The sequence below is a fragment of the Callithrix jacchus genome, chromosome 3 (genome assembly GCF_049354715.1).
Source record: "Callithrix jacchus isolate 240 chromosome 3, calJac240_pri, whole genome shotgun sequence".
NCBI lineage: Eukaryota > Metazoa > Chordata > Mammalia > Primates > Cebidae > Callithrix > Callithrix jacchus.
In genome coordinates, this window is record NC_133504.1 from 23281300 (window position 1) to 23302267 (window position 20968).

The following is a 20968-nucleotide window of genomic DNA, read 5'->3' on the forward strand; positions in this document are numbered from 1 at the left end:
GATGTTTTTCTTAATTTTTAAAACAAATAGCATATTAATTGGATTTCTTCTATAATAATAAAGAAAATGAAAATATAAAATAGCACCCTTTTGCCTCTCTGATTTAGTAGCCTATTAAAAGTTCTAGTTATATTTGGGGGGCAGGGGAGATATCTGTAAATACTAATGCTGTCATTTATTTATTTTGTTTTGTTATTCTGGCTATAGAGGATGCTGTAATTAACACCATGTTTCTGTTTTCCTTAAAGCAAAAGGTCACTGGCCCATGACTGGTTCATGTGCAACAAAATTGGCTCAGAGGAATACCGCACATGTGATTTACACAAAGAAGCACAGATTCAGGAAAAGACAGCCGGAATACAGTGATCTTGTCTAAAATCTCCAAGCTGTCACCTCTGTAGGTCAGTCTTTGGGTTTTACTCATGCTTGTCAATAGAGGGTTTAATAGTGATTTCTTAGAATCAAAAAGCAAAATTATTTGTTTCTGCATCTGTTTTATCTATATGGATCATATTCCACACAAAATTTGAGACCTAATTCACATTCCAACTCTATTAGGTGAAATATTTACAGATTTTATCGAGTATTTTTATTCACTTTGCATCTGTGTTAGACATGGCCTTCCATTTTTTTTGCATTTGTCTTTATCTCTAAATTTGAGACTTTCTTTACTTGCTTTTCAAAGTGTCTAGGGCAATGCCTTAGATGTAATGTGAGCTCAGAGCATGTTTATAAAGTATAAAAAAAAATCCATGTACCACAGTGACATCTTTTGTTTACCCAGTGGTTTTTAAAATTCAATATTCATGTAAGCAGGCTGTGCTGTAGGCATTTTCACCTGCATTTCCTTGGTAATCACCTCAGCAGCCTTGTGAGACTGATAATATTAATCTTATTTCACACACGACAAGGCTATGAGGCTGAGTAAGTTGTTTTAAACCACACAGGTAGTGAGTCATGAAGCCAACGTTCAAATTCAAATTTGACTTCACGGTTTGTGCCCTTTCCATTATAGCTGTAATTTGTGTAAAATAAAATAACATATACTATTAAGCCCTTTTTTTCACTGATATGAACAAATCATTTCCATTTTCAAAGGACCCTAGAAGTAAAAACAAAATTCTGAAAGGATGAGTTTTTATTTTTATGTGAGTTCAGAGAAAGAAGAAAGAAGGGTGTGTGTGTGTATGTATTTGTGTGTGTGTGTGTGTGTGTGTGTGTGTGTGTGCATGTGTTTTGTAGGGAGGGATGGGAAAAGAATAAGACACCCAAAAAGAAATTCCCATTGGCTGGGTTGCTGAAGTGTGTTAAGAACAGAATGTCAAATATTTGACTTCCAGTTATTTGCACAACCCCTGTGTGAACCTATCTATTGCCATGAACTTTCAATAGAGGTTAGTTGGAGTAGATTTTAGTTGGTAGTATTTTTGAGGAGTGAAGGTATTAGCATTTTGCCCATGATAGGGTTATTCAGCATTAAGATGGAATCAACCTAAATGCCCATCAGTGATAGACTGGATAAACAAAATGTGGTGCAGAGGCTGGGCATGATGACTCATGTCTGTAATTCCAGCACTTTTGGAATCTCAGGCGGATATATTGCTTGAGCCCAAGATTTCCAGATCAGCCTGAGCAGGCAACATGACAAAACCCTATCTTGACACAAAATTAGCTGGGCATGGTGGTATATACTTGTGGTCCCCGCTACTTGGGAGGCTGGGGTGGGAGGATTGCTTGAGTCCTGGAGATGGAGGTTGTGGTGAGCTGAGATTGTACCACTGCACTCCAGCCTGGGCTACAACATAAGACCTTGTCTCAAAAAAAGAAAAAAGAAAACAGAAAATGTGGTATATGTGCACTATGAAATACTATGCAGCCATAAAAATAAGCCAGATTATGTCCTTTGCAGGGACATGTTTGGAGCTTTAGGCCATTATCCTTAGCAAACTAACACAGGAACAGAAGACCAAATATCGCATGTTGTCACTTATAAGTGGAAGCTAAATAATAAGAACACATGAACACTTAGAGGGAGACAGTACCCACTGGAGTGTTTCAGAAGGTGGAGTTTGCAGGGGAGAAAGATGATCAAGAGAAATAACTATTAGGTACAACAAACTTCCATGACATAAGTTTACCTATGTAACAAATCCTGCACTTATATCCTTGAATTTATAATAAAAGTTTAAAAAATTGCAAGAAAAAAGAGGGGACAGTATGCATGTGCTGGCTAGATGTTCCTTAAACTAATTAGTCAAATGATATAAAAACATAGAGCTTCGATCGAGTAAGATGATTGTTAATCTTTATTTCCTGTGTTCTTCTAGCTTCAGGAAAAGAACTCTTTAGAAAGACAGTCACTGGAATAGAATTTTGTGAAGCTAATTGAAATCTTAAAGCTTATTTCACCTTATAGCAGTGTTATGCTTGTAAAGAAAATATGAATATGTTATCTAATCAATATAAAATTTAATGGACTGATGGATTGTTCATTAGTACTAGTACAGTCAGTAATATTAAAATAGGCTTAGCAATATTATTTCTTTCAAATTTTATGCCAAAGTATTATGGTCAAAAAACTTAAATTCTTTCCCTTGTTTCTTGTACCACTTAATTTGGTGTGTGTATACTTTCTTGTGTCACCGTCTTATCCATGAAATAATTTGTCTTGAGGACACAACCAAATTTCATGCCCCTCCATAGTTAGGGATCATGGTTTGTGCAGTAATTTCTATTTCTCAAAGTTCAAGGCCTAGCATTTTGGCTGGGCTTATAACTGATCAACTGTTTGCAGTGTATAACAATATTTTAAAATATCTCATCTATTAAGCAAAGATATACATATTAATATAGTTCTAAACTTTTGGAAACATATACAGTTGAATTGCAAAGCTCAGGGTAAGCTATAAAATCCAGGTACCTAAATACCATATAGCATAAACATGGTCTCTTTGTACGGTGGCTGTGTTTTAAGAACCCAGAACTCTATTGAAAATTAAAAATTCTGTGATTCTGTGAAAATTGATTGCTTTACTCTACTTGTATAGGAGAAAGTGTGCTAAATGAAAATCAGCCCCATGAGTCTGATCCATGATCATTTTTGTAATTCCTGGTGTGCTATCACAGCCAGTTTCCAAGATATTTGCTGCTTGACCAAATTTATGATTAATTAGTTGCCATAAAATGTTTACAATTAGGTAGATAGATGTCTGCAGTTAAAAAAGAAATAGAGGAGAACTTATTTCCCCCATACAGCCTCTCACAATTAAGATATAAGTGTATCTTCAAAGAATGTGCTTTTACTATTTTCAAAAACAATTATGTAGGAAGATGTCATTGAAAATTACTTTAATAGAAGACTGCTAAACTTAAAAGAGATAGTATCAAATGACTAGTTACTATTCGAGCCTCAAGATACCCTATCTCCAATCCCTGAACCCTGCCGATGTTGCCTTATATGAAAAAAGGGAATTTGCAGATGTGATTAGTTACGACTCTTGAGATTATCCTAGATTATGTCTGGTGGGCCATAAATACCCTTCTGAATGTCTTTGCATAAAAGGGAGGAGCAGAAAGTTTTGACTGCAGAAGAAGACAGCACAATGAAAGCACAACACTGTGTTACCAGATTTGAAGATGAAAGAAGGAAGCATGACCCAAGGAATGTAGGTAACACCTAGAAGCTAGAAAAGGCAAGGAAGCTGTTTCTGCCCTAGAGTCTCCAGAAGGAATCATCTTTGTTGATACCTTAACTTTAGCTCAGTGAAATTGATTTCAAAATTTATGATCTCTAGAATGGTAAGAGAAGAAATCCATGTTATTTCAAGTCACTAAGTTTGTGCTAATTTGACAGTAGCAACAGGGAACTGATACATTTATGTTGAAAGCCATGTATCTATGTGTCCATCAATCCTAAACCCTTATGCCACAAATTTGTCCACTCCTCATTAAGTACCCTCTATTCTCATCAAAATGTTTTTATACATCTGGAAGATAGTAATGAAAGAAAAAAACATGAATAAATAAAACATAAATGAATTTAAGTATTGAAAGAATCACATCCTTAAAGGAAAAGTGATTATCTCATGTTGGAGAATATTAGTGAAAAAAAAAAAAAAACAAGACTAACATTTGAAGCATAATATTTAGACCTACTTACAAATATAATATTTAGGCTTATTTACAAAAGAAATAACCAAACTGGCATCAGCATTCTTTTCTGCAAAACTAAATGTGAGAAGGCATTTGATCAGCCTTTCCAGAATCCAGTGGGAAAGGTTTCAAACTGAAAAGCTTTAAAACCAGCAAGTTATAATTTAAAGGAAAGACAAAAAGAAAAATGCCACCGTACAATCTTTCCAAACATAATATTTGAGAGTAATTCCAACAAAATGAAAGCTGAATAAATGTAAAAAAGTAGCAAAGGGAAGAAAAGAACTAGTTCAATACCATAAATAAGTGTTCAAAAGTCGTAGTCAACATGTTGAGTTTTCAATATATATCAAGAGTAGTGCTAAATAACATATATTACCTTATGCTATGGTTTGAATTTGGTGTCCTTTCCAATATCTGTAATATAACCTAATTACCAGGTTCATAGGATCAGAAGGTGGAGCCTCTGGCAGCTGATTAGGCCACGACAGCTCTGCCCTCATGAATGAGATTATGTACTTTTATAAAAGGGCTTGATGAAAGGAGTTCCTCGGCCTTCTGTTACTTGAGAACACAGCATTTTTCCTTTAGAGAGGACACAAGTTTAAGGCACCATTGTGGAAGCAGAAACTGGACCAAAGTGAGAGCACCTTGATCCTGGACTTTCCAGCCTCCAGAACTGTAAGAAAATAAATTTTCGTTCTTTATAAATTACATAGTTTTAAATATTGTGTAATAACAGCACAAAATGAACTAAGACAGCATATTTAACTCTCAGGCACTAAGCAATCAAATATACAAACAAATGGGATTGGTACTACTGCTAATGTTGAAGAAACAGATGTAGAGAGACTAATTTCTTTTTCTTTTTTTAAATTATACTTTATGTTCTGGGGTACATGTGCAGATCATGCAGGATTGTTACATAGGTATACACATGCCATCATGCCATGGTGGTTTGCTGCATCCATTCCCTTGTCATCTACATTAGATATTTCTCCCAGTGTTATTTCTCCCCAATCCCCCAACCTCCTGCTATTCCTTCCCTAGACGCCCAACATTTTTTGTTTTTGAGATCGAGTCTCCCTCTGTTACCCAGGCTGGAGTGCAGTGGCACAATCTCAGCTCACTGCAACCTTTGCCTTCAAAGTTAAAGCAATTCTCCTGACTCATTCTCCAGAGTCACTGGGACTACAGGAATGTCCCCCACACCTAGCTAATTTTTCTGAATTTTTATTAGAAACATGAATTCACCATGTTGGTCAGGCTGGTCTCAAACTCCTGACCTCAAATGATCCACCCATCCTGGCCTCCCAAATGCTGGAATTACAGGCTTGAGCCACTGCATTGGCAGATAGATTAATTACTTTTGTTAGGTCATATGGCTAGTAAAGTATGAAGCCTAAATGGAAATCCAAATTTGTCTGAGTTAAAAGGTTCTTGATTGCTAGACTAAACTTCCATATGAGGCAGAAATACAGATGGGAGTATTTTTTAGTCATTCAAAAATTAATACATACTTAATGTATTGAATTTGGCAAATAAAAAAACCTCTGACATAAAAAGTTATGAAAAATCATTTATGATCTCATTGTCTACAAATTATTGTTAAATATTTTAACAGCTGTCAAAAAAGAAAATAGACCAACAAGTGCTCTTCTTGTGCTTTTCACATGTTTACATAAATCATAAGGTATTTGTTTCTAAATGAAATAATAAAGTCACATTTACACATCTTTTTGGTACTCTGGCTTTTCTTTTCCTGCCCTTTCCCCCCCACAGGGTGCAGTGGTAAGATCTTGGCACACTGCCAAGAAATTAAATTCATATTTAGAAACTTTTCAGCAAGAAAAACTCCAGCCTTCATGGTTTTACTGGAGGTTTCTGCTAACCATTTAAGAAAGAAATAATACAAATTCTACAAAATTACTTCTAGAAAATAGAACACTTTCTGACTCATTTTATGAAGCTAGATTATACTGATACCAAATCCAAATCAACATTACAACAAAAGAATATTGTAGAATAGTAACCCTTATGAACATAAATCTAAATATGCCCAACATAGTTTAAGAAAACTCAATGTAGTAATACATAAAAAGAAGAATGTAGAAAAACTTAGTTGCGTTCATCCCAATAATGCAAGACTGGCCCAACATTAAAAAAATCAATCAGTTGAGTTCCCCATATTAACAATTTAAGCAATAAAAACTTATATGGTCGTCAAAACGTTATGCAGAAAAAGCATTTGACAGTATACCATCTATTCGTGTTAAAAACTCAGCAAACTTAAAACACTAAGTAAGTTCATTCATTTGGTAAAAGGCATCTATAAAAACCCTACAGACATATATTTACTTAAAGGTGCAATATTGAATGTTTCACCTCCCTTTCCACTGCCCCAGTCTGCTCTAGACTGCAGTTGTCACCCTGTCCTCAAAACTGAAAGAGCTAGAGGAGCATCACACTACCTGACTTCAAATGATACTACAAGGCTACAGTATTTAAAACAGCATGGTACTGGTACCAAAACAGACATATGGACCAATGGAACAGAACAGAGTCCTTGCAGGCAATGCCACGCATCTACAACCATACAATCTTTGACAAACCTGACAAAAACAAGCAATGGGGAAATGATTCCCTGTTTAATAAATGATGTTGGGAAAACTGGCTAGCCATGTGCAGAAAGCAGAAACTGGACCCCTTCCTGATACTTTACACTAAAGTTAACTCCAGATGGATTAAAGACTTAAACATAAGACCTACCACCATAAAAACTCTAGAAGAAAACCTAGGCAAAACCATTCAGGACATAGGCATAGACAAGGACTTCATGACTAAAACAACAAAAGCATTGGCAACAAAAGCCAAAATAGATAAATGGGATCTAATTAAACTCCAGAACTTCTGCACAGTAAAAGAAACAATCATTAGAGTGAACTGGCAACAACAGAATGAGAAAAAATTTTTGCAATCTACCCACCTGACAAAGGACTTATATCCAAAATCCACAAAGCACTAAAACAGATTTACGAGAAATAAACAAAGCCATTCAAAAGTAGGCAAAGAATATGAACAAGACACTTTTCAAACGAATACATATATGAGGCCAAAAAACATATGAAAAAATGCTCATAATCACTGGTCATTAGAGAAACGCAAATCAAACCTACATTGAGATACCATCTCACTCCAGTTAGAGGGGCAATCATTAAAAAATGTGGAGACAATAGATGCTGAAGAGGATGTGGAGAAATAGGATCACTTTTACACTGTTGGTGGGAGTGTAAATTAGTTCAACCATTATGGAAGACAGTGTAGTGATTCCTCAAGGACCTAGAAATAGAAATTCCATTTGACCCAGCAATCTCATTACTGGGTATATATCCAAAGGATTATAAATTGTTCTATTATAAGGGCACATGCACATGAATGTTCATTATAGCACCGTTTACAATAGCAAAGACTTTGAACCAATCTAAATGCCCATCGATGATAGACTGGACAGGGAAAATGTGGCACATATACACCATGGAATACTATGGAGCCATAAAAAATGATGAGTTTGTGTCCTTTGTAGGGACATAGATGAACCTGGAAACCATCATTCTCAGCAAACTGACACAGGAACAAAAAATCAAACACTGCATGTTCTCACTCATAGGCGGGCGTTGAACAATAAGAACACATGGACACAGGGAGGGGAGAATCACACACTGAAGTCTGTTGGGAGGGACTAGGGGAGGGACAGTCGGGGGTAGGGAATTGGGGAGGGATAACATGGGGAGAAATGTCAGATATAGGTGATGAGGATGGAGGCAGCAAATGACATTGCCATATATGTACCTATGCAACAATCCTGCATGTTCTTTATATGTACCCCAGAACACAAAATGCAATAATTTGCATGTGCATGTGTGTGTGTGTGTGTATATGGAAAGCAAGAATGTTATTTTATTTTTTTATTATTATTTTTATTTTTTATTGCATTTTAGGTTTTGGGGTACATGTGCAGAATGTGCAAGATAGTTGCATAGGTAGACACATGGCAGTGTGTTTTGCTGCCTTCCTCCCCTTCACCCACATTTGGCATTTCTCCCTAGGCTATCCTTCCCCAGCTCCCCCACCGCTGTTCCTCCCCTATTTCCCCCAATAGACGCCAGTGTGTAGTACTCCCTTCCCTGTGTCTATGTGTTCTCATTTTTCCTCACCCGCCTATGAGTGAGAATATGTGGTATTTCATTTTCTGTTCTTGTGTCAGTTTGCTGAGAATAATGTTCTCCAGATTCATCCATGTCCCTACAAAGGACACGAACTCATCATATTTTATTGCTGCATAATATTCCATGGTGTATATGTGCCATATTTTCCCAATCCAGTCTATCATCGATGGGCATCTGGGTTGGTTCCAGGTCTTTGCTATTGTAAACAGTGCTGCAATGACCTAATCAAACTCCACAGTAAAAGAAACAGTCACTAGAGTGAATCGGCAACCAACAGAATGGGAAAAAATTTTTGCAGTTTACCCATCTGACAAAGGGCTGATATCCAGAATTTACAAAGAACTCAAACGGATTTACAGGAAAAAAACAAACAAGGCCATTCAAAAATGGGCAAAGGATATGAACAGACACTTTACAAAAGAAGACATACATGAGGCCAACAAACATATGAAAAAATGCTCATCATCACTGGTCATTAGAGAGATGCAAATCAAAACCACATTGAGATACCATCTCATGCCAGTTAGAATGGAGATCATTAAAAAATCTGGAGACAACAGATGCTGGAGAGGATGTGGAGAAAAAGGAACACTTTGACACTGTTGGTGGGAGTGTAAATTAGTTCAACCATTGTGGAAGACAGTGTACTGATTCCTCAAGGCCTTAGAAATAGAAATTCCATTTGACCCAGCAATTCCATTACTGGGTATATATCCAAAGGACTATAGATCATTCTGCTATAAGGACACATGCACACGAATGTTCATTGCAAGAATGTTATTTTTCATCACTTCAATACCATGCTGAAAAATCTTAGGCAATGCAATACGACAATCAAAAGAAATAGTATGTTTATTGGAATAGAAGAAACAAAGAAACAGAATACCTCTGACAGTTATTAAAGAAGACTTATATAAATAAAGATATGTATTATTTTTAGGGCTAGAAACTTTAATATTGTTAGGATGTCAATTCTCTTTAAATTGGCCTACAATTTCAACAACATCCCAATCGATATTTTAGCAGAATTTTTTTGTCTCTTTTGACAATTTTATTCCAAAATTTTTGTGGAAGTGCAAAGTACCTAGAATAGCTGAAACAAATTTGAAAAGAAACTTCAAAATTGTAGAAGTAATGCTAAATGATTTAAGAATTATTATAAAGTCACAGTAACAATGAAACTCTGCTATTAAGTAACAATCTAGAAGACTAGCTTAATTAAAGAGAATTAAAAAATCTACTCCCATAAATAAAAAGAAATAACTTTTGACAAAGTTGTAAAAATTCAGTATAGAAAAGTAGTTTCCCCAAGAAATGGTACTATAAAAGTTGGAGATTCATATAAAAAAAAATAAGCTTGACCTATACCTGATATCTTACACAAAAATTGACTCAAAATTTGTCATAGACCTAAGTGGAAAAGTAAGTCTATGAAACTTCTAGAAGAAAATTATAGAAAAAAATCTACATGACGTGGGGTAGTCAAAGAATTTTTAGAAATGACAACAAAAATAGGATCCAAAATGAAAATATAAATTGTACTTCGCCAAAACTGAAAACTTTTGCTTGGTGAAAAGCACTGTTAAAAGACTGAAAAGACAATTCACAGAATGAAAGAAAGGGTTTGTAAGTTGCATTTTCATGAAACTTTTAGTCCAGAATACGTATAGGACAATAAAAATAAACAATTAAAGAAAATGACATAAAAATAGGTAAGCATTTTAAACAAACACATCCACAATGAAGGTTTAGCAGATGAGCAGATGAAGATATTATCAATATCGTTACCCATAAAGAAAGGCAAACTAAAACTACAATGATATTCTACTGTAGTATATTGCTGGCGAGAATGCAAAATTGCATTGTCACTTTGGGAAAACAGTTTGACAGTTTCTTCTAAAGCTAAACATAAACTTACTGTTGCCATATGACCTAGCAATCTTGTTCCTAAGTGTTTACCCAAAAGAAATGGAAACATACCCTCTCACAAAATCTTTAACTTGAATGTTTATAGCAGCTTTGTTTATAATTATTTAAACCTGGAAACAACCTACAGTTTGTCCATTCAAACTGTGAATGGATAAACAAATTGTCGTACCTCCATACAACAGGGAGCAACTCTGCAATAAAAAGGCAGAACTATTGATTAATACAATATGAATAAGGGTTAAATGTGTTCTACTAAGTAGAGGCAGCTGTCTTGAAAAGGTTTAATAGTTTATGATTCTATTCATATGACATTCTGCAGAAGGTGAAACTATAGCAGTGGCAAACAGTCTGGAGTTTGAGGACTGTAGCTGATTACAGACAGGCAGAGTGGAACAATTTTTGGATGATGAAAGTCTTCTATAAGGAAATATGGCATTGGATACATGACTTAAATTATAAAATTGTATATCACAGAAAGCACATTTTATTAAATGTAAGTTTAACAAAATCAACAAAGATATATGGGAGACCCAACAGAAAATACATATTGTAGCAAATTTATGTATTTATATTACAAATAAATCTCGTAGACATAATAAGGTCAGTAGAGAGAGGGGATGTGCCCTAAGTAACTTTGGAAAATAGTGTTTTGATGGAATACCATAAAGCTAAAAATAAAAATAATCCATACAATGTACTCTTCTTGGGAAAGTTGTTTCTCACAAGGCAATGGCTTAGTAAGTTTTAAACTATATGCATGGTAGCGATATATGAAGAAGCAAACACATTTCAGATAATGATAGTCTTAGTTTTTACTGTCTGAAAAAGAAGTAACAAATAGTGATGAGGGTTAGAACGGTGGTGTTGATTAGATTGGAGGTATTAATATGAAGATAGATGGTAGATAGATGTATGGATAGAAACAGAAATAGGCAAGTAAGAAGGTATATGGAGATGTATGCATACAAACATATATACATACACATGTACAAAACTAAACATAGATGTGTGCAGATAAGTGGATTAGTATATACACATATTTTTTGCTCTATACTCTCAAGAGGGCGTGTAAACAGTGATACCCCAGTAGCAATGAGTATAACTAGTATCCAGATCTTGGTTGTAAATATTAATTTTCAATGAAAGGAATCAGAATTTTCAGAGAAGTGGTTAATTCTAGGGCTGGAATAGGAAAAAATGTAAGATTAGATTAATGCGTCTTGTAGCTGTAAGTAACGAAAAGCTCCCCACTGCCCCCACCCAACAAAACGAAAGAAAATAGAAAAGAAAGAAATGCCAAAAATGAGACTAAGCTTAAAACTGTTCCCAATGGCCATTAGCTCCTAGGAGAGTGTATTAGTTCACTCTCATATTGCTATAAAGAAAAATCTGAGGCTGGGTAATTTGTACAGCAAAGATGTCTTAGTGACTCATGGTTCCAAAGGAACAGGAAGTAGGATGCTGGCATGGGCTCAGCTTCTGGGGAGTCCTCAGGAAACTTACAATCGTGGAATAAGGCAAAGGGGCAGCTGGAGCAGGAAAATCACACAACCAGAGCAGGAAAATGAGAGAATGAGGTGGGAGGTACTACACACTTTAAAACAAGCAGATCTTGCAAGAACTCACTCTCATGAGAACAGCACAAGGGAACAGTGCTGAACCACTCGTGAAGACACAGCCTCCACTATCCAATCACCTCCCACCAGGTGCCACTGCCAACACTGGGGATTACAATTCTACATGAGATTTGGTGGGGACATAGATCCAAATCATATCAAGCAGGAAACCAAGAAATTAGCATTAAAACTGGTATTAATACAAATTATATCTGTGGCTTAATTAATTGCACTGTGCTTATTTAATATCCTGTTTTGATCACTTCAATATCATTATATAAAATGTAAACATTAGAGAAAGCTGGGGGAAAGGTAATTCAAATTGCGAATTATTTTTACAACGCTTTTTGTAAATCGAAAATTTTTCCAAAACGAAAACTTTACACATAGTACTTTAGGTGCACATCTAGTCTCATAAAACCAAATATGGCAAACTTTTAAATCAGAAATTACCACATTGGTTTGAATTTAGCTTCAAATCGTATAGTTTGACAAAAGAATTCCAAGAAATTACAACTGGATAATTAAGATAGAGGTTCAAACATGAGAATAATAATGAGTTGTAGCAGGAAACAGATCCCAGTTGTTTTTAACTTCACTTTGAAGAGCACCCTATACAAGAAAGAGAAGCAGAGAGTACTTAGAGCTAAGGATGAAGGAACCTGTATGAGAGGCCTAAGAAGGGAGCATGTTTGTGAATAGAAAGAAGGCTGACAATCATCTTCGCCATATGGAAATGTCCTGCCTCACACATTGTCATAGTGAGGTGACAGAAAGCCTTACAGGGGAGTACAACTTCATAATGAATATGTTTTATATCCCACTCTAAGGAAAGAATGTTCTTGTCATTCAAAATCAGATGAGAGAATAATAAGCTACATTGCCAATCTAGCTAAGTATTTTTGTAAAATTTATTCTGTCTACATGTCTCTCTAAATCAGAGATTTAAAAAAAATCTAGATTAAAAACACAACCAAATGTAAGAAAACTTAATTAGATGCCTTTAATTGCAATACAGCATTTGACCAGTTTTCTGAGTTTAGTACACCTGTCTTAAAAATTTCAGTGACTAAGTCTAGATTACATGAATTTTTATTTGAAAAGTTTCTCAATATACAAAAAGAATCAAGAAGGAACATAAAAGAAAATGAACCTAAACTATAAAGCTGGACTCTAGCATGTTGTAGGAGAGAGAAGTGAAGGCTAGTATTTGAAAGGGACTAACCCACTCATTTCTGCTATTATTGGCATACAGGTTATAAGTAACTCCGTGATTCTGAGAGGAGGGATCATTTAATGCTGATTCCCCTCTGCCAAATAACTAAAATGATGTTTTCTAAAACCCATTTCTGTGTCTGAAGCATTCAGATTACTCATATATGGATCATATATTAAAAAAAAGACCAAGTCCACTAAGTCTTGAAATTAGAAGTCATTGAATATCTTGAAGGAAAACCAAGCATAGCCACCCACAGCCATTCTAGTATTCATATTACCTGGAATGAAACACATTAAGAACCAGAAGGGGATGAGTCATTAAGTTGTTTAGGTTCAGTTGTGACCATTGTTATATGAAAAAGTCTTATTTTAAATCCAGTAATTACCTTTCACTAAGCATTCCTGAATCTAACCCTTTCCTACTGTGAAGGGACTAGTATATTGACTGTGACTGTTTACTTCTCTATATGTGAGTCACACTCTTGATTAACACACAGCAGTCAGCACACAGGTGAGGAAAGGCACACAGAAGGTGCGTGTGTCCCCAGGTACTGACGCCTATCTCCTTCAGCATGTTTAATCGTTTTCTTACTTTTTAAAGCAGTGATATTTTGGAACTGGCAACTAAATGCATGCCTAGAAGAATATGTACATATATTCAATATCTCCAAAGGGTTAACAATAATTGAAGAGGTTTGCTACTGTACTAATGGCAACAACAAAAGAATAACCCACCCATAAAATACAATATGATTTATATATTTTTAAGCCATTACTAATTCACAGCACTAAGAATGCTATGTCTGCTGGGGTTAAAGTGCTTTCTTTTTACACAACTGAAAAAGTAATACTTCAATGCTCTTCATTCTGGCTTATTTAAAAATAAAATAGCAGAAATGTTTCAATTAAGAGATAGAACGATAAAATACATGAAGACATTCTATTGCTTTATTATTACAAATTGCCAACAAATAAAGATGAAAAGCCAATTCAAAATTGCTGTGAGTAAAGCTGATTCCCACTGTATGTATAATAGGAGTATATAAAACACATTATCTCATGTAGAAATTACTATTATGTTTTGTACATGATACTTGTAATAGTCTTTTTCTTTTTTGGTTCCTTCTAGCATAATTACCCAGAATGTCTACAGGACATAAATAAAAGTGTAATTGAGGAAGAATATATTCATAACTGTGTGTTGTAAAACTGTGACGCTGGCAAAAAAAATAGGCCCCAGGAATCAAGTTTTACTCTGCCTTCGATGACAAATGCATGTCCACAAGCTATGAGTAAAGCCTTATGAATAGCTGGAGACTGTTTAGAAAAAGCTGAAGCTGGGAGATTGATAGCATAAACTCTGAAATCTCTTTAAAAATATATTGTATTGCAGGCTGGGCGCGGTGGCTCATGCCTGTAATCCCAGCACTTTGGGAGCCAGTGGCAGATAGATCATTAGGTCAGGAGATCGAGATCGAGATCATTATGGCCAACATGATGAAACTCATCTCTACTAAAAATACCAAAATTAGTCAGTCCAGTTGTGGTGGTGGGTGCCTGTAATCCTAGCTACTCAGGAGGCTGAGGCAGGAGAATTGCTTGAGCCACGAGGCGGAAGTTGCAGTGAGCCAAGATTGCACCTCTGCACTCCAGCCTGGTGACAGAGTGAGACTCTGTCTCAAAAAAAAAAAAAAATGTGTGTGTGTGTATACATATATACATAATTACATATATACATATATATAGGGATTGCACAAAATTACATAAATAAGGATATATATATATATATATATAAAGGGATTACAGTACATATATAGGAGTATATAAAACACATCATCTTGCTTAGAAGGAAGTGAGATCTTGAAGAGTTTCTTATATATAGTAATCTCTTCCTTTTTGGTGAATCAGGCTGAGCTACTTCTGACTACAAATAATTTCTCCTGATAGAAGAACTCTGAGGGAGGTAAGGGTCAGATGTTGGCGTGTGAGGCTGTACCAAATAATAAAAGTTGGTGAGTAATGACCTCTAAACTGCTCCTTTCTTTCTGCTTTTTCCTCTCCACCTAATTGCAGGAAGGCATGACTCATTAAAGTAATTATGACTCACATTGCTCAAACATAATTTCTGAAGGCTTTTCCTTAAGGGTTAAGGAAAGAAGTTCTTATCGCTTGTAATTTGTGATAATCTGATAACATTTTTCTTTCACTGTTTGTTAAATGAGTCGATTCATTAGAAAAAACAAAAAAAATGAACATATAGTTAACCATCTTTTCTTTAAATTCGAAAAGTGCCTTAGATTTAAAGAATACTTATTTAAATGGGCACAATGTATTAATGTTAATGGTACAGGTATAATGCCAAAATATAGATACTTTTATAATCTCAAAAACTAGCATTCAAGAGAAACCAACATATCTAGAGAGGTGTTCTAACTTCTCACTTGGAAAAATGCAAGTGATTGAAGTCTTTTTATTGTTCTAGGTATTATGACACATTAAGAACTTGAAAACCTAGATGGCTTTCTCAAAATCTCCTCTTTGATGACTTTTACCTCCTATTTTATTATTTTGTCTAATTTCAGACTGACTATGAGTCCTGTACATCAACAAAACACATGTTTCAAGAGGGCAGGGCTTATGACAATTGTATTTATTACTGTCTGCCCAGTCCCTAAAAGTGGGACCAGGACACCAGGTAGGAAGCCACTGCAGAAGCTGGCAGGGGATGATAATGTAAGATATGAGAGAACATAAGCCTGAGGGAATGTGTTCTCTTCCTGGGTCCACAAAGGGGCAAGTTTTAAGGGCAAGAACTTCCCAGCCCCATGGCCCCCTCCCATCTCTCTCCATCCAGGTTATTTAATGGTTTATGCTTAAATTTTGCAGGCTCAGGAAGCAATGAAGAGTCAATCACCCCAGTGGAAGTTTAAAGCAACTCCTTTCATTGGCCAGAGGAACTTGGGGAGGTGGGAATTTCTCTCAGGACGAATTCCCCTGCTCCTTCACGCACCCCACCCGGATTTCCAACTCTCTGGAATCCCCTCCCACATGGTGGGAACTCTCTTTCCCCTCTTGGATTCCCCCTCTGGAGTCCCCTCTCACTCAGTGTGGAAGCTGTCTTTCCTCTCCTGGATTCCATCTTTCTGGATTCTCTCACTCAGTGTGAGGGGAGTTTTCCTTCTCTGGTTTTCTCCCTCTGGAAACCTCACTCAGTGTGAGAGCGGCTTTTCTTTCTCTCATTCAGTGTGAGAGCTAGCTGTTTCTTTCTCTCATTCAGTGTGAGAGCTAGCTGTTTCTTTCTCTCTCCTTCTCATTTTTCAATCTCTACCTAAATAAATCACTTTTCTGCAACACTTTTGGGGTCTGGTATTTATTTCACGAGTGCACTGCGCTGTGGTCTCCTCTCTCATTCTTGGGAGAGTGATAGACCAAGAACCTGGACAAACATCCTCTCAGGGAAGCTGAGGGCTCTCCTGAACTCCTGAATCCCAACAAGCCAATGCTTAATTTTTTTTTTTTTACTTTTCTTTTTCTGTGCTAATAAGAGGATGAGTTTCTACTCCCTGAGTAGACACTTGGTTATAGGAATCTGGAATTTAGGCATAGCTTCCAGGTTGAGAAATAAATTCAGAAAAGAATCTGTATGTAGAATGAAATTAAAACCATTATACTCGATGCTATGTACAAAGAAGAGGCTATAAGTAGGAAGGAAAAGAGTTTCAGAATTTAGCCCTGGAATATTTCTCTCAAAGGCAATTGTTTCTAATAACACCCATATATCTAGCAAAATTACAGGAGAGAATTGGGCACGAGATTTAACCATATGAAGGTCACTGTTTACCTTAATAAGAACAGTTCAGGTAGGGCATTTGAGAAAGAAACTCAATGAGTGGATACAGAGGTGACTGAAGGAGAAGAAATGTATGTAGTGGGTGTAATACGTGTTTGAGGAGTTTTGCCATAACAAAGAAGAGAAGTTAGCAGAAATTGAAGTAAGTGGGTTTATGAATTTTTTTTTTTTGCATGATAGAGTCTACTTACAAATAAACATTATGCTGAGTTTAAGAGAAAATATATTTCCCTGTGTGAAACTTTTGATGTTTCTCAAATTTCTTCATAAAATTTGGGACTGTTGTATGTACACATGTATACATATATGCTTATATATGTGTTACACACACACACACACACACACTTGTATTAGTAATGAATACACACTTAACCTCTGCTCTAGAAGCAGTGCATTGGGCTGCTGAAGGCCAGGGCTTTTGAATCAGAGAGTTGGATTCAAGTTTTGGCACTGGTACTAAATAATACTGTGAATAACAGCTCATCTTTTTTGGGATACTTCTATGCTCTAGATACTCTTCTTCGTGCTTTTCCTGCCAAACAATTCTCAAGATACCCTTACAAGATAGCTGCTGGTATCACACTCACTTAACAGGCAGAAAAATTGAGATGCAGAAAGATTCAGCAACCTGTGCTCAGTCACGTGGATCCTATGCAGAAAGGCTAGCTTTCAGTGTGTGTTTAGTCACTATCCCACAGTCATATTTGCCCAGCCCCTAGATTAAAAGCAGTCTATTATTGTTATAATAGTATTTTTTAAAAATTAACAACATGTATGCATACCTCTTCAAGGAAAAAGCTATTACATTTAATTTTTCCAATCCAATTCTTATTAGTTCTACAGAAGCTTCAGTAAAAGTTGAAGCCATAACCAGCATGATTCATAACTTTTGTTGAATCAAAGTGTGTAAAGTTCAGATAATGTAGTCTTGTGATAGTGAAAAGCAATCTAAAGTATGAATAACCTTTAAATAATATTTGCTCAGTAAGTCATATTGCAGATAAACAATCAAAGTCAGATTTCTTGGATGGAAGTTTTTGTCCTGGGAATTACTTTCTACAGGGAAAGTCAGTTTTGAAAATAATTCTTACCTTATCAACTGCCTCTCTGCCCATGAGATGGGTTCTCAGTCTGCAATCACTCTCATGCAATATAGCCTGGATTCTTTTTCAATTTATGGAGTGCCTTTCCTTCACTACATGTAATCTGCTGCTAGAAACCAATGCGTTTATTTTATGTTAGTTAGGCTAAAATGCTGTATGTCTCATTGTCCATGGTAGACATTGTGTAACTTGCTGTTGTCTGACTTTGGCGCTCTTGAGCTATTCTGGGAAAATGCATGAGTCAAAGCATCTTTGTAAAGAGACTGCTGCTATGATTTTCTCGTTTAATTAGGGTCACAAAGAATAATCATACCTAGGCATTTTTATCTTGTTGTGGTAGAAATGATTTTGGAGTTACAAAGGATCCTATGTTTCCCTCACCTCCTGAGTTTTTTACTCCTGGAAAAAGTCTTTAATTTCTCTGAACCAGTATTTTCATCTGGAAAAAGGGGTGGCAAACACAAAAATAATATATATAAAACAACTGGGTAGAAGAGTGCCTCCAAAAGAACTTCAACCTTTGCATATTAAATGGCATTTTTATAAGACAATTTGCTGTGAAGATTAAATGAGGTATGGATGATGTATATAGACATTCAGGCAATTATTATAAAATTTCTCTATGTTTGTGTAATACATAATGCTATTTTAGGTAAGAAATATATCAATATGTATCTTGCTTTTTATACTGCTATGATCAACATTTTCTGTCAGTGAATATGGTAGAAATAGGAAAAGGTGTCAAAAGAATAGAAAAGCAAACAGGGTTAAAGTTAACTCTAATCCTATGAGAGGTCAAAAGGAAGGATATCTTCTAAGAAATGAATCTACAGTAAATAAAATGCAACTGTATGAAAAAGAGGGATCAGTTGATGACAAAACAGGACAAAATCAGGAACCATTTTTACAAGAAAATTCTATTCTAAAAGGAAGATGTACTCTAAAGAGACATTATAGATTAATAAAAAGAATTTGCGTTCTACGGACATAGAGATACCTGGGTTTAAATCCTGGCTTGGGCAAGTACCTGTATAGTACAATTTCCTCCATACTAAGAGAACTACTATAATATAATAATATCTTCCTACAATATGATTTATATCTTACTAATATATCAAAACTCAGGCTTGCAATTGTCTCTTAATAAAATCTTGCTTTATTAATGTTTCTTTTGGAAAACTGACATATAAATAGTAAAATTAGACCACACAATGCACTGAATATAATAGTAATCATTTCCAAGTAATTATACTCAAATGAACTGAAAGAGAAAACAAAAGGCATTTTCGTATTTAACCATTTACCATGCTGGCCTAATTACTTGGTAACTTTTATTTCTTTATAGTGAAATATAACTACCTCTCAATGAATACAATGATAATGGCAACTTTCAACTGCAAAATGAGAACTTGAAATCTTAAACTAACAGCGATGGAAAAATAGCCACACTATAATTCCTATTTCAGTATTTATGTGAAGAAACAAAATATTTAAGTAGAATTTTCTTGCAATGATGACTTTGTATGAGTAAACAATATTGTTTGTTTGCCAAAGTTTAACCTAATAATTATGTTATGATTGTTTTTGCATAAAAGTTCCCAGAAAGCTTTTTTTATAGGATAGATTTTTAAAGAATCATCAACACACATGTACTTGTGTATAATTTCCAAGACCATAAGGAATAGATACATTCTTGTATAAAATTTCAAGACCGTGTGAAATGGAGACCTTTACATATAATATATATTCAGATAACTTAATGTTTATGTTGGCTCTTTAAAAGTTAGTGAACTATCAGAGCAGTTGCAATGAAATGATTCAGACAAGGACAAAACAAAAAATAAAAGACTAAGTCTTGTTATACATTGCTTCAATTCAACATAAAATTATTCAAAAACAAGCTGTCTTCTAAAGAAAGCATGGATTTAAAATAAAATTAATAGTTAAAATTATTTTAATGTTTTATAGATAGAAATCAATATTGAGGTTAAAAAATCATGATAGCTTCAGTTAAAATTTGGAATCAAATTACTTGTGAAAGTAGGGACAACTGACTGGCCTCTGTGGGATAATACATTGTTTCAAAATTAGCATGGATTTAGGAGTTAATAATATTAACTTTGTATAATAGCTTTATTGAAGACCCACTAATTAAAAATTTATGAAAAACAAATTAAAACAATATTTTCCTTTAAAAAGTCAAGAAACACATATAAAATTTTACTACTGAATTCTTAAAAGACTGAAAAGCTTTACAGAAATAACCATTATACTCACATAGTCTCCACAAAACATTTTGACGATTATGATTAGCTTCAGGGATCGAAATATTTGATCAATCGCATAAACTTGTTTCACTGTGGATCCAGAAAGAATGGAGGTTCACTGCTAAATCAAATGTAAATACGTTCACTGTTCACCTCAGATTCAGATGAGAAAATGGAAGAGCAAATCTGGATACTGCATGAATTGAGATACGTATTTATACTTAGTTATCAATCATAGGTGAGTATGCAGAGTTACTGCACAAAATAAATAGAACCATTAACCTAATCTCTGGTTGCATGTTGATTTAAGACACATAAAGTAGCCAACCAATGAAAGAAATGTAATATTTTGAAAAAGCTGATGACTTATGGAAAGCTAAGTTGATTACCCACAAAGTTAATGATTTATTTCTGATTAATTGTTATTAACATCCAAACTCTTTCAAGTGCTCCAACCCTAGTTTCATATCTTAAATTGCTAGGCTCTATATGTATCTACACCATTTAAAAAATATTTCAACTACTGTTGATCTGCTCTTATATTAAAAAAATAATGCATTTAGGAGCCAGGCACAGTGACTCACGCCTAACATCCCAGCACTTTGGT

At 35.1% G+C, this 20968-nt stretch overlaps 1 protein-coding gene across 1 annotated transcript in view; it reads right to left on the minus strand.

Moving 5' to 3' along the window:
- ANXA10 (annexin A10) overlaps positions 1–20549 on the minus strand; it is a 100457-nt gene extending 79908 nt beyond the window's left edge. The window contains exon 1 of the mRNA XM_008992477.4: positions 20372–20549. Within this exon, the coding sequence (XP_008990725.1) occupies positions 20372–20389 (18 nt within the window). The 5' untranslated portion in view covers positions 20390–20549. The remainder of the gene's footprint in view (positions 1–20371) is intronic.
- Between the last annotated feature and the right edge of the window lie 419 nt (positions 20550–20968).